Source organism: Sebastes umbrosus, chromosome 11 (assembly GCF_015220745.1).
Source record: "Sebastes umbrosus isolate fSebUmb1 chromosome 11, fSebUmb1.pri, whole genome shotgun sequence".
Taxonomy (NCBI): domain Eukaryota; kingdom Metazoa; phylum Chordata; class Actinopteri; order Perciformes; family Sebastidae; genus Sebastes; species Sebastes umbrosus.
The window spans coordinates 19,098,749-19,126,496 of record NC_051279.1 but is presented as its reverse complement, the minus strand read 5'-3'; the positions used below and the strand labels follow the sequence as shown (position 1 = coordinate 19,126,496).

The 27,748-nt window shown below is 41.5% G+C and overlaps 1 protein-coding gene across 2 annotated transcripts; it reads left to right on the top strand.

The window, feature by feature from the left end:
- The first annotated feature begins 1,209 nt into the window (after nucleotides 1-1,209).
- On the top strand, nucleotides 1,210-25,914 carry LOC119496608 (rap guanine nucleotide exchange factor 5-like). 2 transcript variants are annotated; one of them, XM_037784024.1, is made up of 18 exons: nucleotides 1,210-1,682; nucleotides 8,409-8,548; nucleotides 9,248-9,348; nucleotides 14,367-14,445; nucleotides 14,728-14,872; nucleotides 14,948-15,045; nucleotides 17,862-17,892; nucleotides 18,112-18,190; nucleotides 19,648-19,797; nucleotides 20,411-20,508; nucleotides 20,842-20,964; nucleotides 21,626-21,804; nucleotides 22,053-22,143; nucleotides 22,233-22,283; nucleotides 22,553-22,640; nucleotides 22,807-22,871; nucleotides 22,968-23,022; nucleotides 23,733-25,914. In XM_037784024.1, the coding sequence occupies exons 1-18, from the start codon at nucleotides 1,503-1,505 to the stop codon at nucleotides 23,849-23,851; spliced, it is 1,872 nt and encodes a 623-aa protein (XP_037639952.1). In that variant the 5' UTR covers nucleotides 1,210-1,502; the 3' UTR covers nucleotides 23,852-25,914. The 2 variants fall into 2 exon arrangements, with proteins under 2 accessions (XP_037639952.1, XP_037639953.1); XM_037784025.1 differs by lacking the exons at nucleotides 1,210-1,682; nucleotides 8,409-8,548 and adding an exon at nucleotides 8,977-9,107.
- The last annotated feature ends 1,834 nt before the right edge of the window (nucleotides 25,915-27,748 follow it).

The window sequence follows — 27,748 nt, the reverse complement described above, 5'->3', positions numbered from 1 at the left end:
AGATGGGGACCTTTTCTCATTCTGCAGTTTGCTGTATCAGCAGTTTGGAACAGCAGCACAATTGACTGGCTTTGGAAGGACCCAGTGAAGCATCACACTGCTGACAGAGGGGAAAAAGATATAACGCTAATAGATAAAGTGTTCATAGGAAGGATTAATGTCCTTGCTTTACCTTGGTCAATACGTGTAGGATCCCGCTGGTGCTTCTGTAACTACGTTAAGCAACTGACAAGCTTCATTTAATTAGCAAGTGTCTGACAAGTTGGTGATTTTTAATAAAAACAGACACTTTGTGCTCGTAGAAGACAAGCTACAACAGAACACGGACTGCGCAACAAAGCTTTGCTGTACAGCACCACTAGTAGCAAAAACTCAACAGGGTACTTCTAAGGCTTTACTGTAGCTTATTTAGAAAAAAAAAATTGGTATTAGGGCTACAATATTTATAGTTATTATGCTGAAACAATGTTTAAATTAATTGGGTAGTCGATCAACTAAAGAATTCAGCAACTATTTTGATAATCGATTCATCGTTTTTCAAGTAAAAGCATAAAAGATTCTTTGGTTGCAGCTTTTCCAATGTGACATTTTACTGCTTTTCTTTGTCTTATGTCATAAAATATTTGGGTTTTGTATTGTTGGTTCCGAAAAAATAAGCAGTTTATTATCATCGCCTTGGGCTATACCAAATGATTAATCGATTTATTGAACAGTTAAGTCTATAAAACAACAGAAGAAAGAAAAAAGAAATGCCTATCATAATTTCCCAGCACACGTTGGTGTCTTTACAATTTAAAGACAAAACATTCAATTTCAAATTTTTCTCTGACCAACAGTCCAAAAGCCATAGATACTCAATTTGCAATATCTGTTACCAAAATTGACATTTGTATGTTTTAGCTGCTTGTAGGTTAATTCACTGTATTGTATTTATTCAGACTGAAAACAGAACAGTTAAGTTTCGTTTTCATGCATGTGTCTGAATGACCTTAAACCTCCACACAACTAATATGTCGTCTCCACCCTAACAAGTGTTTGACCTTCCAGTGTAATGTGCCCTGCCCAATCCTGAATCTAGACTCTCTCCTGCTTTCGGGAGATTTCGAAACTTCCTTTTTGGGGCTGTCCGGCTCACCAGATGTTTCCTGAACCCACCGTGTTCCTATAACTCTCTCCCCTCCCCAGTGGTGAAAAGCAAGGGAGCAAAGCAAAGGACAGAGAGAGGGAATCTGTCACTTAGTCTCAGTAAAGCCACAGAGAGATACCTGGAGTCCAACTGGTGAAGTCTTTCTGCCTCTCCGCTGCAGAGCTGACCAAGGCATACGGGGACTGGGATTTACTTTGGCTGCAGGCTGACAGAGGACTCTGTAACTCACCTGGACAGAAACACACACTCATTTTTGACCTGCTCACCTCCTCTTAAACCTTTTTACTAGTGTGAGCTCACAGGCAGGAGTCCTGCTGTTTTGCCTGGTTGACAGTCAGTAGTTGGTGAGCCGGCGATGTCGTGGGACTGTGGCCTGAGGTACATGTTCTCCGTGCCCCCTGCGCTGCAGCCGGGGAGCATCCACATCCTGCATGACAAGGAGGACCTGTCCAGACTGGAGATGGTCCAGAGACTGGCCAAGGATGGCTGCCGATTCCTGCAGAACCACAACAAGGGCTCAGAGAGGACAAGTGAGGTGAGTTACACAACAACAACACTGCTGCAGTCAGAACATTCACTTTTATGATATATATGTAATGTATTTTTTTAAACAGCTTCTGTAGAATCACAGTGTGAAATGCTCTTTCATGCATTTCCATGAACAGCTGTCTTTGGTCATGTCACAGTGAACACATCAGTCAAGCTGCTTATCAGATAGTAATGTCATTATGAACCCTCAATTAGCATGCTCCACCCTTCAGTATTCAGTTAGAGACATTTTACTCTGGGCTATACTGTGATTTCTATGCTGCTGTTCTGTGAGCATCGTTTCTCGCACTCCCTGTACTGTCCCATCCATCAAACCACTTTTAATTTGTTGTCTGTTTTTATTGGCCTCCATACATTCTATAGCGTCTATGCTTTCTCGGAAGATGAATGTTGTCATTGAGATTCTGTCCAGACTACGAAAAGATTTCTTCAATTAAATATATAAAAAAATCTCTAGACTGCTGCAAAAGAGATTTCATAACAGAGTGCTTTGCGATCATATGAGGGCTGTCAATCGATTTAAAATATTCCATCGCATGACTGTCCATGATTAATTCGCAATTAATGGTAAATTAATCACACACTTTTTAACTGTTCATAATGTACCTTAAAGGGAGATTTGTCAAGTATTTAATACTCTTATCAACATGGCAGTGGGCAAATATGCTGCTTTATGCAAATGTATGTATATATTTATTATTGTAAATCAATTAACAACACAAAGCAATGACAAATATTGTCCAGAAACCCTCACAGGTAATATAGAAAATATGCTCAAATCATAACATGGCAAAGTCAAGCCCAACAGGCAACAACAGCTGTCAGTGTGTCAGTGTGCTGACTTGACTATGACTTGCCCCAAAACTGCATGTGATTATCATAAAGTGGGCAAGTCTATAAAGGGGAGACTCGTGGGTACCCATAGAACCCATTTACATTCACATATCTAGAGGTCAGAGGTCAAGGGACCCCTTTGAAAATGACCATGCCAGTTTTTCCTCACCAAAATTTAGCGCAGGTTTGGATCATTGTTTAACCTCCTTCGCGACAAGCTAGTATGACATGGTTGGTACCAATGGATTCTTTAGGTTTTCTAGATTCATATGATACCAGTATCTTCACTCTTAAAATCAAACCCGCTACAACCTCCAAAAGATCGATCGAGTTAATGTGTTAAAGAAATGAATGGTGTTAAAACGATTTTGCGTTAACTCATTATTATATCGTTAACTTTGACAGCCCTAGATCATATGCGTAAAAATGTATGTTATAAATGCACTGTATCCATTATATTTACCATCCACGAGGTCTATTTACAGTCGCAATGTCATTACAGAAGCTTAATATACTTTTAGAGAACAGTTCGTCTTTATCAGTATGGCAGCATCCTTGAAATCCTAAGTACAGGTACTGTATGTTCAGTTCAGCCTACGCACTTTTTTTAAAACATTACATCACCTGCCAGTCGGCTGTGTAGCAGACGTCTGATTGGCTGACCTCACGGTGGGCTCAGTTTCTCCCTTCCTGCCAGCTGTATCTGTGCGCCGAACCGAACAACAATGGCAGGAAAAGTTGACGCAAGTGGCCAGACCACCATGCCAAGACATTGTATGGTTTCAGGGTGGATTCCAGTCCATCGGGTCTCTGACCTTTTCTGCAAACACAAGGCTGGATCTCCCTATCAGTGTTGTTATTCAATATAATGACCTTTCGTCCGCACTAAGCCACTGCCAGTCTGCGTATGATCAAATGTTAGTGAATATATTTTACCTTTAATAACATGCATTGTTCCAAGTTTCTCATATTGTGAATTAAAAAAAAAAAAAAGACAGTATACCAGTGGCATGTGTGTATGTGTCATTTATGTAATCCCAGCGGTAATGGCCAGATAAGCTGACAATACTTGACATTAAGTAGAAATATTAAGATTATGTGAGATTATCTGCCGGTGTTTCTAGATTATAGAATGGTTTAAAGTAATCCAATGATGCTACAATGCATGTACTGTATAACATGTGACTCATATAAATATCTAAACCCAGACATCAAAGAGCTTAGAAATCAGCTAAATCCCAGCTGGTGGAAACAGGGATGCTTAATATAAGGTAGCCTGCACGTCTGTAAAAATGTATAAAAGATTCTGGTGCAGGGAAATCATGGATGTTATGCAATCTTCTTAAATTTCAAAAGAAAAATCTGACTATTCATAATTTATTTTGCTGTAAAAACCCATTAGGTTTCAAATCGAATACTTCACCGTTTTGACAGTTACCACTTGTTCTTTTGTCCTATTACATCACCACTGTATTGAATTATTCAGGGGTATCAAATAGTTATGCCTGATCATCTGTTGTTTGATTCTTTTCTTACACTTTAAATAGCATTATTTCATCAACTTTATTTTCCTTTTGCTCAGTTCATCCGATTAGAACGAGCTGCTGTTCTCTACCAATGCATGAAGCGTAAGAAAAACAATGTGCAAATATTTTACATCACATGCACATACTCTTGTTTACAGTATATTATCCAAGCAAGCTCAACGCAGGAATTTCAGCTAATTACTATTGGAGATAATGAAGTGAATCTGCATCAAAGGGTTCTTTGAAAACACCAGTGACGCGCGAATCTTTGGTCTTATTCTTCCTCATCTTCCCATTCTGTATGATCCACCTTGAGAGGAATTTAGTCCAAATCTGCACCCTGTCAGGACTGACATCCTCCAGGTCCCTTTAAGTGCTCAATACCATGCGTGCCAGACCTGCTGCAGCAGCACAGAGACATGAGGGACACAAAGTGTCCCTCCAGCCAGCGGAATGCATCTGAAAGAGACAGCGAACCTTTTGGCGGGACATGACTTTGTGCAGAGGCCTGATAAGTAGTGTTTGCTCTTCTGCTGACGGTGTCCATGTTGGGAGGTGGTAGCTGTGAGTCGAGGTCACCTCCAGGATAGGGTAGGAACTGTGTGGCCCCGGCACTCTGTCTCATTACGAGCATCCACTCTAGAAGCCTGATTGTGTTTTTCTTTAGTGGGACACTGGTAACCACAAAGCCCAGTGCACACTGAGTAGTGGCTTGCAGCAGCAGAGGCAGGATCAATAATTCATTGTGAGGAAAGGCTTGTTTGCTGTTTGAAACGTAAACAGAACACTGAGACACTCTGCTAATTATAGTCAAGAATTCAACTTGCTTCCAAAAATGGGGTATTTTGACAAAGCTAAGAGCACACAGCGTACGTCACATCTCGATAAAGATAGAACCACTAATGTCTTTTCTTTCCCAAGAACCAGGAAGCTAATCAGCGCAGCCTTCCCTTTCTGGGAATTTTTGCCTTTCATCACATCCCTAACTTTACGTCATACTGTAGGTGACAGGATAATACAGTCTGTTATTACACAGGACACACCCGCAAGTAAATGAAAGCAATTTTTATACACCTATACATGTTTATATTAAACCTGCAGTAGGCAGAATGTTTTTGGCATCATTGGGCAAAAATTCCATAGTAACCTTTCAGCATATTGTAATTCAAGTGTTCTGAGAGAAAACTAGACTTCCACACCTCCTCATGGCTCTGTTTTCAGGCTTTAAAAAAATCTGGCCTGTGACGGGAGACTGTGGCCAATCACAGGTCATTTCAGAGAGAGCGTTCCTATTGGCTGTGCTCCGGCTGGTGGACGGTGCTTGATATTTCCTCAACAGATCTCAACATGGCTGCCTGATCCCCAAACCGTCTCTTTTTATAGCTAAACAGTACACTACAAGATGTTTCTGAAAACGTTTGAGGAGAGAAATAGCCATGACACTAACAGAATATTGATTCATATTTGATCAGCGCTGCCTTTGACCGTTTGATCAGAGTTCGCGAGTGATTGACAGCCAGCTCATGAACCGGAAAAACTCCAGCTCGACTCTGATTTGTTGTTTTCCTCTGGTCTGTGAAATCTTGTAGATGCCATTAGGAGCACCTGAGGACACATAGGCACATGATTTTTTTTTCAGATTACCTATCTCATGCACTACTGTCAGGATATAGTGACCGTTTTATAAAAATAACTTTTTTTTAAATCATATTTGCAGCTTTAAGATCAAGAATAAATAAATTCATAAGTTGCCACTTATGAAGAGACATGCAAACTTTGCTTAGCGTCATGAATCACTGCACTGAAGGAACTGCCGGCAAACATTTCCATTAATGGTCCTTTCTGAGGCTTTGAAAACACCTCTGCTGTTTATAGATGTGACTGCCAGACTGTTTAATGTTACTGTAATGCAAAAAATGTGGCTCGTCCAGTGATGGACACAGTTGTGTGTCTTTGTTGTGCGTGTTTGCATGCTGTGTTAATACATTCATGTGTTGTGCATCTACAGTACGTCTGTTTATGTATGTATGTCCACAGATCACAGATAAGTGTTAATGTGCCAGGAAGTCATGCTTAGCTGAAGGGTCCTGGACGCTTCTCTGGAAAAGGCAATTAGGGCAGAAAACTGCAACCACTTCCAGTCTGTCTGCCTGGCTAATTGCATGCACAGAGGCTTGTGTTGCATTGACTGATGGCTGGAGAGAGTGGGGGGTGAAGGGGTTAGCTGATGCAGGATGCGTGCACCATACAGTGAACTCCTCATTAAGACCAATATCTGTGATCCAGACCCTCCATTGTCAAGCAGCTACCAGCCGTCTTTATACTTCAGAGATGATGCAACAAGCCTTTTTTTAAATGTAGGGTTAAAAATGTTAAATTTAGATTGAAAAATTTGTGAATGTCCAGGCTCACCAGTGATGCACAGCCTCATATCCATCAAACTACAGTGTGCATTAAGCTAAAAATGAATAAATATGTTATCTCCTGCTTTAAATTTCAGCTTCCCGTCGCACCAAGTATGTGAATGTGCTTCTCATTCCTGATTATATTTGCTTAGTATTGTATTTTAATATGCTGTAACTAATATGATGGGGACATATTTTTAAACACATGCCCACATGAAGGGCTGGATGATAATTTATTGTCTTTTAATGGAATCATATTGTGATGGGAATATCCTTTGAAGGTTGCGGTTTTGTTTTTACAGCACACTTTACATTACCACTCCGTTCAATGCGATTAACAACGGTGTACTGTATATTTGGAAATATTTATTTTAGGGCTGATAATAACGCTTTAACACAAATTTGATTTAACGCCACTAATTTCTTTAGCGCATTAGTGAACTTGTGATTTTTAGGTTGTAGCAGGCTCAATTTTAAAGCTAGATATTGGCATCATATGAAACTCGAAAACCTAAGGAATCCACTGGTACCAACCACGTCAGACTAGCTTATCGCAAGGGAGGCTAAATAACGCTCCAAACTTATGCTAAATTTTGGCGAGGAAAAACTGGTATGGCCATTTTCAAAGGGGTCCCTTGACCTCTGACCTCTAGATATGTGAATGAAAATGAGTTCTATGGGTACCCACGAGTCTCCCCTTTACAGACATGCCCACTTTATGATAACCACATGCAGTTTGGGGCAAGTCATAGTCAAGTCAGCACACTGACACACTGACAGCTGTTGTTGCCTGTTGGGCTGCAGTTTGCCATGTTATGATTTGATCATATTTTTTATGCTAAATGCAGTACCTGTGAGGGTTTCTGGACATTATTTGTCATTGTTTGCATGAAGCAAGCATATTTGCCCCCTCCCATGTTGATAAGAGTATTTGATAAATCTCCCTTTTGAGGTACATTTTGAACATATGTGATTAATATGCGATTCACGATTAATCACGGTCTCAAATCAATCAAATATTTTAATCGATTGACAGCCCTAATTTATTTGTTTATTCTCTATAATTTCACGTGAAACTGTTTATATTCATTTTGCACTAAAGTTCTTAATTAAATGAGAAAATACTCAATAACTTTCATTTGCCAAGTATTTAACTCACACAGGAGTATCCAAAAATAGGCTTTATCAGGTGGTTATAAACTATTTATTTTTTACTTACCAGAAAATATGCTATATCGTGATATATATCGTTATCGCGATATGAAATTACCTATATCGAGATAGAAGATTTTGGCCATATCGCCCAGCCCTACCTACATGGATACCCGTAGTGTATTTTTATCATCTGACTAGTAGATTAGTCAATTAACCGATTAGTTGAAAAATGATTTGACATAATCATCAAAATAATTTTGGTCTGTAAGTGGGGTAGAGGAGATTTTACTGTCTCTCACTGAGGCTTTGAATGATAACATGGTGATTGGGTGACGCTGTGACTGAGAGAGACGGAGTGAAACAGAGGGTGGGAGAGAGAAAGCAACATTGATTTATCATTCATAGCATCTCATGATGATCATAAAACAAGGAACTACCATGTGAGTTGAAGTCTAAACTAAACTCTAAACCCTTGTTGGTGTGCAGAGTTTAACCCTACGAAAAGCCTGAAAAACAGATTGTCTCTAGACACCACCCATAATTTAATAGGCTTTCTACATAGGAATTGGTAATTAAAATTTGAGCGAGTCTTTTATGTTAATCCCTGAATGGGCTCCACCGATAAGGACTGAATAATGATATATGGAAATTCTCTTTCATTTACAGTGCTGGCTTCGGCAGAGTATTATGATGGAAATCAGTGGTGATTTGTGCGAGAGGGAGAAAATACAGGGGGAATCTCCTTGGTGATAATAACACACTCCCTCCCTCCCCCCTTCTTTCTGTGGCCAGCCCCAGAGTGACGAGGCAGTCCGTGTGTGTCTGAGGGAGAGGGGCCACGATGTGCTGGTCCTCCAGAGAATATCGTCAGAGCAGCCAGCCCTCTCTGCATCGGCGAGGGGAGGAGGGAGAGAGGAGGCGAGGAACAGGAGGTAAGCCTCTCCACTCCCCTCCTTCCTAGATTCCCTCCCTCCCTCTCTCAACTATCTGTTTCTCTCCCTCAGCACTCTCCCTGTCATCATTCTCCCTTTCTGTCTCTCTGGATCACACACACTCACTCACACAGGCATGCTTACATCACAACTCCCAGCACACAGATGACTACATTAAATACATATAAGTAAGCAGCATGGGACTGTGAGGCAGAGCTCTGCCGGCTGCCTTCCCATTCAGGAGCTTTTTCTAGCCGTGAACATACCGGGATACCTCAGTGTGCTTTTGGGATAGACAGCAGTGGACTCCGGGCTGTGGCAGCTGCAGGTGGATGGATGGATGGATGGGTAAAAGGGGCATGCAGCAGTAACCACGGCAACGTTGCCGGCGTGAGGGCACAGGGACTCTGCTAGGATGGGATCTCGGCCACAGCCCCCGAACCTGCGGCAGGAGGAGGGCAGGCTGCTGCATGCCGCCTTGGTGGAGCAGGAGGAGGACGAGGACGATGAGGAGGGCTCCGAGGAGAGCAGCAGCGACAGCACCAGTCGGGCAGAGCCGGTGACCATGCCCACCTTTGACGTCCCCTACTTTCGCTACATAGACGACGAGGGGACGGAGGGAGAGGAGGAATGGAGCAGCAGCCGCTCTCTGTCCTCTATCGAGGAGGACTCGTCCACTGACTCTGTTGTGTCTGACAGGTACATGGTGGTATCAGGGACCCCGGAGAAGATCCTGGAGCACTTGCTGAATGACCTGACACTGGATGACGACCAGGGGACGACACAGGGCAAAGAGTCAGGTCAGCATGCATGCTTTAAAGTCCTGAAACACCTTCTCATCCTTGTCCTCACTGTGTTTTGTCAGTGTGTGAATAAGCATTTTTTTTGTATTTCAGAGAGCAAAAATGAAAAATAGGGAGGTACCTAGACAACTTTATGACTATAGCATTGTTAAGATGGCTTATGCAGGTCCACTGATATGTCTGTGTGTTTGTGAAAGGTATAGAAAGCCTCCCTTTACTTTCACTCTCTCCCCTCCCCATCCCTCTCTCTCTGTAACAGAGGAGCTGGGACAGCAGCCCCCTCTGGGCAATTTTACTGGGTTAATCATGTGCTATCATTCCCAGCATGGCTCTAAGTTTCAGCCCGTTTAAGAGCCTTTGACAGAGATAAACGTTGCTCATATCTTTTGAGTTATGCCGTATCGGACTGCGTGGCATGCGGTGCAGCCTCACAGCGGCGACAAATGAGCACATTTCCTCTCATCCCAGCAGCAGGTACATGATAATGTGACACTGTTGCCAAGGCAGAGGAGACTCCGCTGATTGATCTGGAAAGCTGGTTCGAGGAGGAGATGATGACTGAGAGCGGTAACAGCAGTCAGACAAGCAGAGCAAGAATAATAGAGAGGAAGGACGAACACAGTGTAGCGGAGAAAATGGGAAACAAGGAGGGAAGAAAAAGGAAATGTAGATTTATTTTCCTTGGAGATGATCTCTCACTGGGATGGAGACAGGCTAACCCCATACCAGAGATCATTACTCATTCTGATGAGGAAATGAATGAAATTGATCTAAATGTCCTCTCGGGAGATGTGCCTGCAGCTGGAAGATGGTGCATTTTACATGCACAGGAGAGTTTTATGTTGAGTCACATATTTTATTGCTATAATTGAGTGTTTAATATTGCCGTAAAGTGAAACATGGAGCTAAGACATCCCTCTATTCCTTCCAAACCCTAACCTTTTAGCTAATATCCTATACAGGCAGTGTGTTGTTGATGAATCATTCACCATTAGCTCACCTTGCAATGAGTGTATTGAAGAAGTGAAGCCTCCATAGGGAGCTGTGGACCAGAGCAGGGTGCTGCTGAGCCATATCCCAGGGTCAAAGAGCCAGAGACCTGAGGAGGAGGAGAAGGAACGAACTGAGTCCTGAACAGCAATTGATCTGCACTCAGTGATGTTTAATAGTGTGACTCCTGCTGGCCTTGGTTCTCTCTGTGTGAATACTGAAGCTCAGTATGCTCTAGTGCTACTGCTAGTGTGCCCTTGGAGGTTCAGCTCAGCAGAAGCATGAGATCCTTGATTTCATCAAAAAGAGATTAGACATCCACCAAGCTGCCCGTGTTTTGGTGTTCCTCTCAAGGATGGCTCAGAGAGACAGCATGACTGATGGTCACATCAGGTTATTGATGTTGTGTTTATGACTTACATGCCGTACAGCACATCAGAGAGCCGATTTCATCTCATCACGGTAGCACTTGCTTCCATCTACACTCAAGTACACAACATTAAGAATGCAGAGGAGCTTTTCTGCAGGAGACGGCACTTTTCTGGAAGCACCACAGGCAAAAGCAAACGGTAACCACTGCAGTGGTCTATATACAGTGTAGAGCTCTCATGTGCCAGTGTTTCCTTCTGTGGGCTAGCATTGTGGGTAGCATTCACAAGTGTTCAGTGTTGCCCAATCTCTGAGTGCAGCTATTGATTCTTGCTCTGCACAAATTCTGCAATGTTGCCAGCTCTGAAAAACATCCAATGGAACATTTGTGTCCTTAATGAGAGGATGTACCAGCTCTTTCACTCACGCACCATGTGCGGAAATGTTGATGCTTGTATTGTAGTGAAGAAAACGTCACATTAAGTGAGCGGATATACAATTAAAAATGTCTAAATGCAGACTATTATAGTAATTTAAGGCTTTTACACCAGGAAGATGTCGTCTAGTGCTTACTGAGCCAATAAGTGACACATTAACATGCATATTTCAAAGGCTGCCTCGATCAATTTTACGAGCACTTATTGAAATGCAAAAGGAATTGGCAGGTGGATTGACAGTTTGATTGATTTCACAGGAGATTGACAAGCCAGATCAATGAATCCATTCTGCGTTTCCTCTGAAAAGGAAACAAAATTAATTTTCGGCTCGAGTGCCAGAAAGCAGGATTCAGCAGCGTATAACACATTTCAGATTCCTCTACATCCTACATTCGCTTCTCTGATCCAGGCCAACTATTGATGATGACTGAACATTTTAAATGAAAATGGTGTGAATGTGTGTAGGAGTCATAAATCAGTCCAACAGACTGTTATGTATACAACACAATTCATGCATAAATGCTTTTGGGTCAACACATCTTCAGCCAAACTGTTTGGAATAAATCTACTCTGCAGGACATTCCCTGCTTTTTTTGTGCTCAAGAAAAACTTGAGAATATGACTTTAGGTCGTGAAATTAAATATTTATTCTGTTTTTCCAACTTCAAAAAGTGAGAGTGTAAAGCCTGGGGGGATGGTGTGTAAGCTGTTACTCATGAGAAACTGTTTCAGTTGAGATAGCTTGGAGAAAACACACAGCGGTGTGAGTGAGTAGTGCATGATGAATGTGTGTTTGTGGAGGTAGAGTACAGTATGTGGGTGGGGGATCCTTCGAGTGTTGTTTTTCTGGCTTTGTGTTAAGGTGCGTTACTGTATTCTTTATGGGAGCTACATGTGTACGAGTGTGTAACCTCTCATAAGCGGGGAGTGATGCATCCACAGCTGCTCTGCACGGATTAACATAATGATGTCAGGGAGTCCTGTGGACCAGAACGCACACAAAGGCCCTGGGAAGCCAGTGTGAAATTAAAAGGGGAGATTTTACAATTCTGGGTACGAGGCACACTTACAGAGGGGTTGAGAGGACGTTGGCACTAATAGGATTTGTAAAGCTTTTCGCTTGTGGCCGGGCATCATGTCTTGGAGTTACTGCCCTTCTTTTTCTCTTTACGCCTGAGAAATTTATTTTAGTGTCTTTTATGTTAATTATGAAATGCACTTTTGAAGCTTGTTATAATGTCCAGGGGTTAATTATTTACATTTTAATAAGATATTCTAGGAGAAAGGGACTTTCTAGACTGCGCAAGAGCTACATTGATAAAAAAACAACTAATAAATTAATCACCAACTATAAATAATAGAATAATCGCTTTGAGTAATTTTTTAAGAAAAAAGCCAAAATTCTCTTATTTCAGCTTCTTAAATGTGAATATTTTCTGGTTTCTTTACTCATTTATGACAATAAACTGAATATCTTTGAGTTGTGGACGAAACAAGACATTTGAGGACGTCATCTTGGGCTTTGGGAAACACTGAGTGTCATTTTTCACAATTTTCTGATATTTTATAGACCAAACAACTAATCGATTAATCGAGAAAATAATCAGATTAATCAACAATGAAAATCAGCATTAGTTTCAGCCAAGAACTGCACATGTAAGTGCATTTAACGTTCAGGGAACTTATCAAAGTGAGCTGTTGATCTATTTGACCAGCGTTGACTTAATCCATTTACAGAAACACTTACCCACGTGTAACCTTGGGAAGAAATCATACAAGGATACAGCAGTTGCTTGTAAACACATTAGGATGATGGCTAAGCAATATCAGATTGCTTTTTTTCTGTTTGCAAGATAATCACAATGAAAACATAGACTTCATCAGAGGTCAGAGAGAGTCAACTGACACATTATTGGCTTATCTTTGCTGATACAGCCTGCAAAGCTGAATGTGTGAGATTGAAGATAAAGAAGCCAGTGAAGGCTTGTTTGAACTTGTTGGAGCAAAATGAAACAGAGGAACCCTCAGTGGTTTCAGCACAAGTGATTATCTGAGACTGACCATGAAGAATGATGTGCCATTGAAAGGTCTCTCACATTATGCTCGCCTCTGAAATATCTCTGCTTGGTGCTTGTTAGCTGATATTTGACAGCAAAGATTGAACTCTCGTTCTGGTATTATTAAAGGTAAACTTCAGTATTTTTCAACCTGGACCCGATTTTCCCATGTGTTTGTGTCTAAGTGACTAATGGGGACAACTGGCAGCTGCGAAAGGAGCTGCTAGGGCAAGTGAGCAGCATCAATGTTATGTTACATTCACTAAAAGTGTTTCCTTTTGCCACTGACAGGCTCAGATTGTTACTATAAGTATCTGACAACATTATGGAAAGGATATACTCAATATACTCTGGCTCAAATAAATACAGGCGGCCATTGAATTCAAAGACCTCGTCCACATTGTCGAAATCATCTAAATATTCAGCCATGACATTGAAAATCTTTTAGATAACACAAAAACTACGCTTTCTTTATTTGAACACAACAAACTCGGCCCGGCTGGCACTCGCGTTTCCACCATTTTCTTCCGGCAACACGTCACCTTGCGAGATTTCAGAACGAGACTTCTCCTTGAGCGAGACTCTTTCCATAATGTTGTCAGACGCTTATAATAAAAATTAGAGCCTGTCATGGCAAAAACAAGCACTCTAGTGGACGTACATGATGGTGCCAGCTTGCCCCAATAACACCATATTGCAGCCCGTGAGCAGCTGCAGTCTACAGCGCTCTCCCTCAATACTGGACCAATTTCAGAAATTGTTGTCCCCATTAGTCAGGTAGACACAAAAACATGAAAAACATGGGTCCAGGTTGAAAAATACCAAAGGAAAAACTGAAGCCAAGTCTCGGAGCTGCCATCTCATTTAAAAGTACAGGCCTACTGCATGTGCAGCTCAGCAAACATTAATCATACAGTTGTCAAGGTCACTGGTATACCTGCCCTCCGGCATGCTGTAACGTACAGTAGTATAAACCTAACGAGGCTGTTATACGATGGTCTGCACATAATTTAAACGTGTTTTAAGTTTCTCTCCTCAGCGAGTTATCTTGTATATTTTATAAATAATGTAGTACTAGTAGCAGTTTAACTATTTATAGAGTTGCTTTACTAGAAAATGTATTGTCTTTTGCCCATTGTCAATAATGTGTTTCTCTTTGCAGACACGCTTCTGGATGATTTTCTGCTGACGTACCCGGTGTTCATGTCAACCAGTGATTTGTGCCAAGCTCTGCTGGGACAATATCCTTGAACATTATTACAAAGATTCACACATAATATTCTCTTTTGTGAGCACTACAGACAGACATTGATGTTCTATACAAAAACATGACTGCTTTATTGAGTCAAAGCTGCTTCATTTCACTCGGCTGTGTCCATCCAACGGTCTCTCTCACCGCCTGTCCTTAAATCAACATCACACACACACTGTCTTTATTCATGCTTCATTGTGTGCCACCTGCATTTGATATCAACAAATGGATCTCACTCTCCGTCTGTGCTGAAGCCTTAACCGAATCCCACCTATTGCACCAAGCGACACAGAGGGAAAGAGGACAGGAAGGAGGCTCTGGAGAGGAAACGAAAAGTGCTGCACCTGGTGTCACAGTGGACGGCCCTCTGCAAGGACTTCCTGAGGGATGACGAGCACGTCAAGCTGTTCATGAAGGTAGGAAATATAATGTGCTAGGGAAAGGGTGGAAACTGGGTGTGAGGAGAAATAAAAATTGATATTTCCTTCCAGACTTTGTATCGTTACGTGTTGGATGATCTCTATGAGCACCCGTCGCTGGAGACGGATGTGAGGGAGCTGCAGAAACTCTACCAGCTGCATCGCAGACAGTGAGTGACCATATGATAACTTACTTTGTCATTATAAGTCATTATACACAGAGTAATTCAATACATACTGACTTAAATGATCTATAAAAAGCAAAAACTGACTTATTAATATCAAGTCTGGGTGTGTACAACAGCAAGTATAATGACTATTGGAGGTCTGAAAAGAAGCAGAGACACTATTTGGTCTGTGACTGCAAAGAAAGAGCTGCTTCTCTGCTTGGTGCCTTTATTTAGCCTCTCATCAATGAATGCATTCAGAGACTGAAGAGGAATCGCAGTGTTCTGAGTTGTTAAGCACGGAAATATGAAGGTCAAGGATCTCTTTATGTTGAATCTCGAAAATTGAGGAAATACAGGAATTTTGAGGATTACGGTAATGACAAGCTGTCAGAAATGTTTGTCCCTTTCCATGAGAAGACATAATGATACACTGCTTGTTTACTGGACACAACTTCAACCTAGTATAATCGCACATCCATATATGGCTTCTAACTTGTCATTATGTAAGTTAGTCCATGATCTAAATAGAAAATACATACAGTAGGAATGCACTGAACAAATGCAGCCATAACTTGACGCATTCCGCATTAAAGTTAACATCCAAAGTTAGATTGATTCAGTCATGACGGGCCGCTGACTCAGTTTTTAGTGCCACAGCAATCCCTGGCCTCATGTTACCTTATATCAAAACTATGGCGATCGATTTAAAAGAAAATTACCAATTAATCGCTCAATTTTGCTGTGATTAATCGCTTTTTTTCTTCTTAAGACTGATGTTTGTTATAATGGATATTTAAATGTAAAATCACAGAATTAATGTAGGTTCAACACAAAGGTAGGTAGGTAGGTAGGTATGTAGGTACTTTATGTGCTCCTCTGTCTGGCCAAAGTGTGGTGAAGTGGGTGAGTGGTGTTGTCCATAATAGCCAGCAGCTTAACCAGCACTCTCCTCTCAGCCACCATACCCACTGGGTCCAGACTGGCTCCAAGGACAGACCCCGCCTTCTTTAATAGCTTGTCTGTTCTGCCGGCATCTGTGGCCCCAGCATACAACAGCAAAGAAGAGGGCACTTCCCACCACTGACTGATAGAACACACTCAGCATTGTCCCGCATACATCGAAGGACCTGAGCCTCCTAAGGAAGTGGAGTCGGCTCTGGCCCTTCTTGTATATTGCCTCATTGATTATGAGTCAATATTGACATGTAGATGTCCTCAGGCCTGAACTGCTATGAAGTAGGTCAAGTTTGGGGCTAGATTGGACCAAGTACAGTCGAGTTACAACAGTTTGACTTTCAATGGCGAATCATGTAAATTCTTCGCAACGCCACTTCAACGTCGTTTCAAAAAACCTCAAGATTTGAACACCATTTTCATCACAAAGGTCTTTAGATTGTACTTACCAAATCTGAAGTTGATCGGGTTAAATCTGTAGGAGGAGTTCGTTAAAGTACAGAGCCTGGAAATAGCCCAAAATACACGAAACAAATCACGTAAAATTGAAAATGGACGACTTCCTCTTTTAGAGCATGGCCCCAAGAGACTTATTTTTAATGATGTATGTTGCATACATGCACTCATACAGCACATAGACAGTCACAATGATGCACATATACAAGTTTGACCACAACATTGGACACAGCTTTTAAAACTACTTATGTATAGACAAGTGATTCTTGTACATTAAGTATTGTATGCGTGCATAATTGATGTACTATCCATTAAAAATATATACAGCTTTCACATATCAAACAGATTTCTTGATCGACATCAGTCTTGATTATTGAGTCTGTTTTGTGGTTGTTAAAGTGGAACTGCTTCATAACTTCAATTTCTTGGTTTAATAAAAATAAGCATCACATTGCACTTTGACGTGACAGCGTAAACATCCCCCCCAGTCACCAGACACACTGCCACACCCATGCCCACCTCCTCCCCTCCCTCAACCACAGCCTCCATCCCTCCTCCCGGGGGATTCTCCAACCTGCCGCCCATTACAAACCAGTGCAGATAATTCAACCTGCCTCTGTTGTCATTATCTGGGCCTGCTTTATTCATGTTTATATCCACCCACTCCTTTAAAGCAGCCGTGGACTTGGTGAGGGTGTTACTAAATGACATACTCTACTATTTATGAGCTTTTCACAATCAAGCTCACCCCCGGGGGACGACAAGGTTGACTGCTTTGTGGCAATCTGCTGCCGAGTGCAAAGCTAAAAGGTGTCATTTTTTACAGAAAGAAGACTCGTTTAGTCCTCTTTGCTCCCGTCAATTTCCATCTGGCCTTCGTGCAAAAGAAAAGCTTGCTCTCTTGCTCTCTCTCGTCATGTGGTGTTATAATTCACAGAGCTCTTTGCCTCACTTTTTTCGAGGAGCAAGAGAGGGAATCAGATCACAAGCTCTGTTTTGACAATACAGTGGGAATCAGGTTTTTCATTAGTGCAGGACTGCTGCTGGCCAGGGAGAGGGGATCCCTCAGGGCAGGCTTTGTGCCAACATGCCTATTGTGATGCAGAGCCCAGGAAAAGCTGAGGGATGATAAGGGACACGGTGCCATCCATCATGCTAGCCGGGCCAAACTGATGAGAATAGGGTGATTAAATGAAGGGATCACATTGGAAGGTCTAAAATCTACAAAGCACTCTAATCTCGCCTAGGCACTTATCTTAAATAATGGACTGAATGCTGCAGCAGAATATATATGTAAAGTCACTTTACCTTAATTATATAGACTGGTGAAGTTGTTTTTGTGCTTGACATAGTTGATCAGTTTATTTAGAACAAATTTACTGATTTATTTCTTCTTCTTTTTCCAGTACGGTGGATGAATATTCCCCTCAAAGAAAGGTGAGTGAAAACTTGAGTTTGCTCTCTTTACGCCACTAACAAGACAAAAGGACTTGTATTAAACAAAAGCTGCCCACTTGGACATACTAGATTGGGTGTTGGAGCTATTGTCCTCACATTTCCTGCTAAAGACATTGTTCTGTAGTTCTAGCGAAAATGCCCACCGTGTTCCCAGGCAATATGATTGTGTCAAAATCCACGCATTTCCTTTTCTTTTAGAGCAAAGCACTTTTCCACCAATTGAGCCTGAAAGAGAACGGGCTCCAGTCCAGAGGCACACAGAGGGAGACCAAGGAAGGTAAGTCGTAAAACACGGCGTTCTTCACACATTCCTCCCATCATACGTTGCTTCCAAAGCCGTCGACAAGAGACGTTTAGTCTGAACAGTAGAACAATGGGAATCTTTCCAGAAAAGGAATGAGAAGGCTTGGAAATGCAAATTCCTGAGTCATGACTTCATTTTGTCTTACTGGGATCAGTTTTTGTTTATTTTAAAGGAACAGTTTGTAACATTTCATGGAATATAATATTCATAACCATATTTTCATTAGTGTATAATCACCTGAATCAAAAATCATTGTGTTTTTGTAAGCTTAGAAGGAGGCCTTCATGTCTACATAGGGAGCGGATCCTCTTCGAGGAGTCCGCCATGTGCAAACCAAACACTGGCTCTAGCGAGAACCTTTCATGTTTTTACGTCACCTGAAGGCCACCGTAGTTCTACGACACGCTTGTGAAACGGCGGTAACGTGAGCCGCAGAGCGCAACACTGTGGTACCGCCAGCCGCCGTCAGGCTTCTGTTGCTCCTAAAGTAGTGTTACTATGGTAAGGATGGAGCAAGGCGAACGCCGTTGTTACGTTTTTGTACTCGGCGACTCACGTTACCGCAGTCTTGGAAAGGGAGGAGTGAGCGGAGAGGTACTCAGTTGGTCGCCAAATCCTACACACTGCACCTTTAAAGGGCAGGTTCACACAATTAAAAACAAACAGTTACCTCTCATGCTATCTAGCCATGCAAATAGTCTTGACTTCATCTGCTGAGGTTTTGAGATATCCACAGAAGAAATTGACCCCACTGACCTTTTACCTTCATCAAGACAAATCTATTGAGAATGCTTGGTCCATCCCAACACTACACAGTTCTCTACAGTTGATTGCTTTGCTCAAGGTCACCTTATCAATAAGAGGGCAGCCCTGTTATGTCCTTTCCTTTGTGCTGTTGTTTCAGAGACAACAGCAGGTGACTTCATTAATTGGTTTCTTTCTGGCTGAAGGTGTGCTAAATGGTTAAATAACCTGCCTTAGTCTGGAAAGAAAACCTGCATAAACATTTTACACCAGCTCTCAAAGCAAAACGGGCAACTCCCCAAGGCCGCCAGGGGCCTCAGAAGCTCCAGGGTCACTGACATTTTGGTAATTTGATTATTTGAAAATGTCCTGGGAAATTTGCACCAATAAAATACAATTATCTTCAAGGCGATTCCTGCATTATTAGCTAGTATTGTGACCTTATGTCATCATCTAGTTTAAATTTAGAAAACCTGATGCCATTTATTATTCATTACTTCAGCCTCTGACTACTGGTTTGTCTCGTTATATAATGAAGCTGGTGACGGTGATTTGGCAAAGAGGGATTTGGGTAGAGATGTGAGGGCAACGGGGACCCAGCAACAAATTTCAGGTTAACATGGGCGGAGCTGCACTTTGAATTCTACATTGTACCTTACTGGAACAACATTTCCTCTCTGTTACAGTGCTGTGTCACGTGTATATTACCATGGACTCGTTCCTAAGTATGAGGGCCCATGTCGGGATAGTGGCCCAGGAGCTGCTGCAGGCAGTGGCAGAGAGGATGGATGTCCCACTGGGGGAACTGGTGCTAGTGGCTGTCACTTATACTGGAGGTAAAATACCATTCTAATAAACCAGCTACTGCACACACCAACCACCACTACAGTCATTACAGCGCTACAGTATATGATAAATACTGCAATCTATTAATCAAAACAGAAATTGAGAATTTGCACCTTTGATGTAACATTTGATGTAAACGAATAAACAAGCGCATATTTCCTGGTGTTTGTGTACGATTCAGTACATAATAGATCAGAATAGGTGATTCTGAAGTGTCATATTCTATCCTGTTGGAGTCAACTATAACACTAGTAGAAATTGAAAGTAGTTCATCTTATAGCACTTTCATTTCTCACAGTATTTAAGACTTGATGTTCTTTTTCTTATATTGAGTTATATATTGAGCCCAGACATGAATGTGAGATTGTAATCAACAGAGCTGACCTACATCTCCCTGGTGACAACAGTTAAAAGTGAGAAGCCTTTACAGTCCAGTAATATGAAGTCAGGATCTGTTATCAGTGACTGAAGTGACTGGCCACCTCACAGTGGAGCCTGGCACAGCGGGTGTTATCTGTCGCTACTGATAGCTGCTTTACACGCTGCCTGACAGATTTTTAATGGTATTCTGTTATGTGTGATATGTGTTTTTCTTTCCTGCAGGGAGGCTCCTCCTGCAGCCTCAGGACAGAGTCTTCTCTGATTCTGTACGGCCGGTGGGGAGGCTGCATGTGTGCAGGAAGGACCTGGGTGAAGTCCTGGTAAGAAAGAATATCACTGTAATGTGTCATTTCAACTTAAATGTACTGTGCAAGTGCTGCAGTGTCAAAATTGTGTCCTCTGTTAGTTCATACATACACATTCATACATCAGCTCAGAAGCAGCGAATAAGACAACGTGCAGCAAAGTGGAGGTTACGTTAGAAGCTTCAAAACTCCAGTACTGTCAGTACGATTAATAATAATCTGCTAATGTGAAATAACTTCTGCAAAACATGTCTTTGAGTGTTCATATCACTCTTTCAGGTGGTATGACATCCAAAGAAAAGCTGGCCCTGATGTTGTCATGTGTTTGATTTTGTTTTCCCTCTTCAGAACCCATTCACAGACAACTCAGAGCTGCAACAGAGGACGGCTCGCATGCTCAGTTTAAACACATGGGACGTGGCCGTCGCCCTCACCAACTTTGACTGGACCATCTTTGACTCAATACATGAGGTTTGTCCCACAACATGAATATATAAGCGTAATTTGTTGCCTATAAAGGTATAGTGTGTAGGATTTGACAGCATCTAGTGGTGTGGTTGCAGATTGCAACCAACTGAGTACCCCTCCACTCACTCCTCCCTTTCCAAGACTGCGGTAACATGAGCTGCCGAGTGCAAAACTGTGGTCACGCCGTTGGCCTCGCTCAGAGGCCATCCATACCATAATAACATTACTTTAGGAGCAATGGAAGTCCGACGGCACCACAGTTTTGCACTCTGCTACTCAAGTTACCGCAGTTTCACAAGTGTGTAAATATAAATTTATATAAAAACGCGAAAGACTCTCTCTAGAGCAATGTTTGGTTCGTCCGTAGAAACATGGCGGAGCAACATGGCAGACTCCGTGAAGAGGACCTGCTCCCTATGTAGATATGAAGGGCTCATTCTAAGCTAACGAAAACACAATGATTCTTAGTTTCAGGTGATTATACACTAATGAAAACATAGTTATGAATATTATATTCCATTTCTGCTCATAGATCCCCCTAAATGTTACACACTGTTCCTTTTAAAAAAGGGTCTAAACTGTTTTAAAAGCCATCAGACATGACGTGCCGTTAGCAATGCTTGTCCTGCTCTTCTCAACTCATGTGTATGTTGTTCTTTTACAGCAAGAACTCGTCTATTTCACCTTCTGCCGCCACAGCAGCAGCAGCCACACTGTGGCGTTGGAGCTGCTGCTGCAGCGCTGCAATGAAGTCCAGCTGTGGGTGATGACCGAGGTACTGCTGTGCCCAACACTCTGCAAAAGGGTCCAACTCATCAAGAAGTTCATCAAGATCGCTGCCCAGTTAGTAGCTTTACTCACATCTTTCTGCATTTAAAGTAGAGATTCATTGATTGTAGATCATATACACACCGGCTTCTCACACTGTGGGCCAACACTACAGCATTTCAGCCCCAAATCTTAAGGGTGAGAGGTTTTAACTTGCATGGGTTTGCTGCCCCCTCCAGTGGCAGATCAATAAACTGCATCTGCTTTTATGCTGCTGCGCCCCTACAAGAGACTGAACTGTGTGCTCCATTGATCTTTTATAGCTGTAAAGCACAGAGGAACCTCAACTGTTTCTTTGCCATTATAATGGGCCTGAACACTGCAGCGGTTAGCCGCCTCAGTCAGACATGGGAGGTAAGGATGTGCTCTTATTCTTTCATCCGTGCAACCTTTTATATAGAAGTACACAGCATCTCAACAAAATCCTGTTATTGTCTCTGCAGAAAATTCCTGGGAAATTCAAAAAGCTGTTTTCAGAGCTGGAGACAATTACAGTAAGTGTTATTCATGGCACTCAGTGCATTTAATACACTGTATATATGTTTTGAAATGAAAAAAAACAAGGACATTAATCCACTGCAACAGGGAATACAAACCTGTGCTTGGTGAAACAAACAGATGTTTTTCATTTCGAAACATCAGGTGTTTTTACATGATCATTAGTCTCTTATGCTGCCATTACTCAGCTAACAAAGCATGCATGCACAGGCACACACAGTCTCCAGAGGATAACATTCATTCGTTTTTGAAAATGTCTTCACAGGATCCCTCGCTGAACCACAAGGCCTACAGGGACTCCTTCAAGAAGATGAAGGCGCCAAAGATCCCCTTCCCTCCTCTGCTACTGAAAGGTGCGCTCATTATTCTGTCACTTCAGTACCTCACACCTAGTCTAACTATGGCAGGAGAGCACGGTGAAATGTTTCCATCATGCAGATTTGATACGTAGAAAACCAACAGTCATTTTTACCTCAAACGCCTGTTGGTGAAAACTAACAAAATGTCTATCTGTTTTAGACCTGACGTTCATTCACGAAGGCAACAAGACATTTCATGATAACCTGGTCAATTTTGAAAAGCTGGTGAGTTCATGAACCCTTTATGCTTCTGCACTGAAAACATACCATAGTGCTGAATTTGTAATGTTTAATGGAGCCTGTGTCCATCTTTATTTCCAGCACATGATAGCAGACACAGTGCGTCTCATCCGGCAGTGTCAGAAAGATCACATGGGTCAGTATTCAGATCACTGATTCTTCATTTTATGGTGTTAGATAAATCAATATTTTGACATTTACTATGTAACTCTACTCATAATCAGTGCTGCACATTCAGTCTTTGCAAGGCAATTAACCAAATCTGTGGACAAATTGTTAAAGGAACAGTGTGTAACATTTCGGCGATATAGTAGCAGAAATATAGAATATAATGAAGTTAGTGTTATTATGGTAAGGACGGCGTCTGAGCGAGGCGAATGGCGTTACCACGGTTTTGCACTCAGCGGCTCACGTTATCATAGTCTTGGAACGGGAGGAATGAGCGGAGGGATACTCAGTTGGTTGCAATCTGCAACCACACCACCAAATGCCGCCAAATCCTACACACTGTACCTTTAATTTTGAAACACAGTCTCCTTATAATTCAAATGAGGTTAATGCTCCCTACCATGATGTCCACAATCATTTCACTTTTTGATATAAACATAATTGTAGCTGGTTTATCCTCCACAACATCCCTGCATGTCAAAAATGGAACGAAAATTGGTTTTAATTACCTTTTTACAGCATACTATATATATATTTTTACCAGGCCATAAATAACATATGTTGAAAATGTACAACTTAATCATTTAGTATGTGTACCTTTGTGCATAGCATAGATACAGTAGTTGTCCTGGATGTTGCTACCTTAACTAGGAGGTAAAACATTTTCTTTCCCTCCAGGTAATGGCATCGTCCAGAAGAGCAGCTCAGAAGTGCGAGCCTACATTGATTACTTGCATATCATCGACAATCAGCAGACTCTGTTTGAACTGTCACAACGGCTGGAGCCTCGTGCTTAGAGAAAGCAGCTCTCACTGCACTTCCCACTGTGTCAGCCAGACTGTCGGATTGCCAAGGAACAATCTATCGCTGTCTCATATCTATCTCTCAGGACTCACTCAGCAATCAGAGGACGCTGCATGATCCTGGCCGACCACAGGAGGGAGCCGCTCAATCAGGAAACTCTCACCAGAGACAGGAATAAGCAGAAAAAAAGACTTTAAATGCATACATGTTTGCATAGATCCACAATAGTGTCACTGATACAAAACACCTGAAAGCAGGCCCAGCTGCTGTCTGGTGGCAAGGAACAATATAGATGTCTAGATCCGCGGGTCCAAACCTGCTGCTGCTACTATTACTTTCTTACAGATGGCAGAGGTTGTTAGGTGCAGAGCTGTTCTAACAACGAGCCAACAGCTCTCCCTTGTGGAGAATCAGCAGCCTGCAATAAGAGTTTGTTTGCAGGTGAAGTGCTTCCCATCTAATAAAAAGCTACAGAAAATGAATGTGCAAACAATGTATTGAGCATGGAAGTTCATTCACAACAGTATGTTTGACAAAAAAAGTCCACTTACTAGCCTTTCAAGAGCTTTCAACCACATGAATCACATCACATACAGTGATTGAGATGCAGATTAACTCGTGATACTTCACTTCTTTTTTGTATTTTCAGTGTTTAAAGATCTGGCAGCAGTGGGGTTGTTTCATCAGAGTTAACCAAAGAGTATTTCAGTCCTATATATTGTACACACGATCCAGATGTTCTCTTTGCCAGATGAAAGTCACCAATACAGTGTATGCACAACAAGCTGAATCAAGATGACAGAAAGAGTGAAAATGATTGTTAAATATTTAACATTTTCATATATTATTTTCATTATCTATTTTTACATTGCAGAGTTCTCTTACCGTACAGTTTTCTATTGTTTAACCATAGAATGTATTAGATGAGGCAATTCAGATGGTATTAGAGCAGGACGTTAGATAAGAATACACAGTATACTGTATTTCTGTGGTGTGTGGGAAAAGTTGTGTGTCCCGTCTGTGAGCTATGATCACGTATGTTAGTGCCAAATACCATAAAAACGGCCATTCAAAGTAATGCTCATCTTTTTAAAAGATTTAAAAGGATCTCCATCTAGTTGAGCTGTGGACAATCAGTTAAACGAAGCAGCAGACCCGTACTGATACATCTGTATAAGGTCTTTAAAGTTCAGGTTGAAACACAATACAGTGCCACGCAGATAGTGTTTGATTTGTTGAGGTTTGGAGATATCGGCTTTAGCTGTGAGATTGGCATTAGAAAAACTCAGCAACGACATGTCTTTCCAAAAACAAAGACACACCAACCCATAATAACCCGTTTTCTGGTTCCTAGTTAAATCTAATACTACAGAGCAACAGTGTATCTCTTAATTTATCAATAGATAGATAGATATTGTAGATGAAAAATAAGTTTCATTGTGTTTTGGGGTGAACTGTCCCTATAAGTAAAGAGCAATAGCAAAAACAAGTACAACAGCACCTTCTGGATAAAACAAGTAGATAAATAGAAAGAAGAATAGAAGCCATCTGCTTATATACAGTGAGTATTAACACTACTGTATACAACTGTATAGTGTGTAGTTGTAGAAGATACTGTACAGTATTTATTCTCTAGATTGGTCAACTGAAAACTCTCACGTTCGCACTGAGGTTCAGCCATTTTAAGTAGGCGTTGTGAAGTATTGTCGATGGAATTTAGCATTATATTCCTGAAATTGTATTTGTATATTTTGGGTTTTAAAGCCCACAATGAACATGGGGAGAAACATGATTCAGCAGTATCTACAGTATCTTATTTTGGATTTCATTTGTAGCATCAACACTGTACGGTTGATTCTATTTATACTGTATATATATGTTGAAATTCTGGATTCGGATATTTATTTATTTCAAAATTATTTATTTGTTCTACAGATATTAGTTCAGTTTGATTTCATGTCTTTTGTACGCACCGTTTGGCTGGTCTGCATGATATGGCAAACCATGGATTGACCACCGATGTCAGCTGTGCATGCAATAAAAATATTTTTCATCATTATGAGTTCGGTTATTGTAAAAAAATTATATTTACATGTATAAGTTGGTGACATACAAAGGCAAATGGTACTTTCTAACTCATACACCAAACAGTATAGCAAATATTAAAATTATAGCAGTACAGACTGTAGTAGTTTAGGAGACTGATTTTACCGTCCATGTGTGGTTTGTAACAGTTAAAGGATCGAACAGACATGACTCATAGTGAGGTCATGATAAAAAAGTGCATCCAGGAAACCACAAACAACTGATTCAGTAATGACACAACTGAAAAAGAAGGGGCCATTGAATGCAGAAAAGTGAGACAGTTTAATATGCTCAATATGTGCATAAATATGGGAACTTAAACCTGCAGTAGGTAGAATATGTTTTGGCATCATTGGGCAAAAAATCCACAATAACCTTTCAGCATATTGTAATTCAAGTGTTCTGAGAGAAAACTAGACTTATGCACCTCCTCATGGCTCTGTTTTCAGGCTTTAGAAAATCTAGCCCCTGACGGGAGACTTTGGCCAATCACAAGTCATTTCAGAGAGAGAGCGTTCCTATTGGCTGTTCATTCAACAGAGGCAGCAGCTGTCAATCACTCGCAAACTCCGATCTAACTGTCAAATTAGGCAGTGCCGATCAAATACGAATCAATATTCTGTTGCTGTATTGCCTATTTCTTACCTAAAATGTTTTCAGAAACATCTTGTAGTGTACTGTTTAGCTGTAAAATGAGGAAGTGTGCTCTGGCTGATGGGCGGTGCTTGGTATTTCCTCAACTGATCACAACATGGCTGCCGGGTCACAAACTTTCTCATTTACAGCTAAACAGTACATGTGCTTAATCAAGTTACCATAAACAAATTACTAACACATACACAATGCATAGAGAGCGGTAAAAATGGGGTAGTTGGTCAAACAGAGGCCCACAGCTCATTTTTGCTACGGGCCCCCCCTAGTGGATTAATCAGACCCTGACAATCTAAAATAGTTTTTAAGTATAAACACATTATTATGAAATTGTACACTGATTTTGGTTGTATTTTTCATGCAGGTAACTACAGTAAGCTAGGTCTTACATGTTCCTGTATATTAAACTATATTAGCTGGAGAACTGTACTGTCACTGCACAGTATTTCACTTAGTGAGAACCTGCTTCTTCACATAACCAGTGATTTATAAATACTAAAACCGTGGGATCTTTGTTACATTTTTGGGAAGACAAACCCATCAGTACACAATGTCTTTCTGTGAAGCGGAGGTGTGACCCAGATGCCCTTGCTGACTTTAACCAGGTGTCCTGCTTGGCCTTTAACATGACTATCTGTGGCACGACCCCCGCTGCGCCGGGCCCCCGTACCCTGCCATTTCCTCCCAAACACTGCCAGCACTGTATCATTTCCCTGTCACCAAATGACTGGCTAGCTGCTGTGGCGTGCTAATGAGAGGAAAGAGAGGGCAGATGAAGAGAAACTACAGGAAGACTGGTTCTTCATTTCCCCCGTGCAATACAATACACCAAATCAATCCTCCATCCTCCACATGACTGTCTGCAGCCACTTTGGCTGCAGGGAGAAATTAAGAGCAACACAGCAGTTATTAGCGTTGGAGAAAACCTCATTTGAGAAGATGAGAGTGCTGATTTCTATCCAAAAAGAAACTAAAAAAAACAGAATGGCTGTAATTTGTGCATCATATGTCACTTGTTTATCTCAGCAGATAAATATTGCACCTGCCCTGTCTCTTCCTGGGCAAATTTCCGCTAATATCATGAAGTCGCTGCCCTGACACAGTGTGTTTACAAATGTTAAGAATAATAAACATTCCAAAATGGTTTCAAAGAT

What these genes read in the sequence shown, in the direction of transcription:
- LOC119496608 (XM_037784024.1), top strand. Translation starts at nt 1,503, where the DNA reads ATGTCGTGGGACTGTGGCCTGAGGTACATGTTCTCCGTGCCCCCTGCG. An exon ending in GCCTCAGTCAGACATGGGAG is followed by an intron (nt 22,144 to 22,232) that starts GTAAGGATGTGC and finishes TTGTCTCTGCAG; the next exon opens with AAAATTCCTGGGAAATTCAA. An exon ending in GTGTCAGAAAGATCACATGG is followed by an intron (nt 23,023 to 23,732) that starts GTCAGTATTCAG and finishes CTTTCCCTCCAG; the next exon opens with GTAATGGCATCGTCCAGAAG.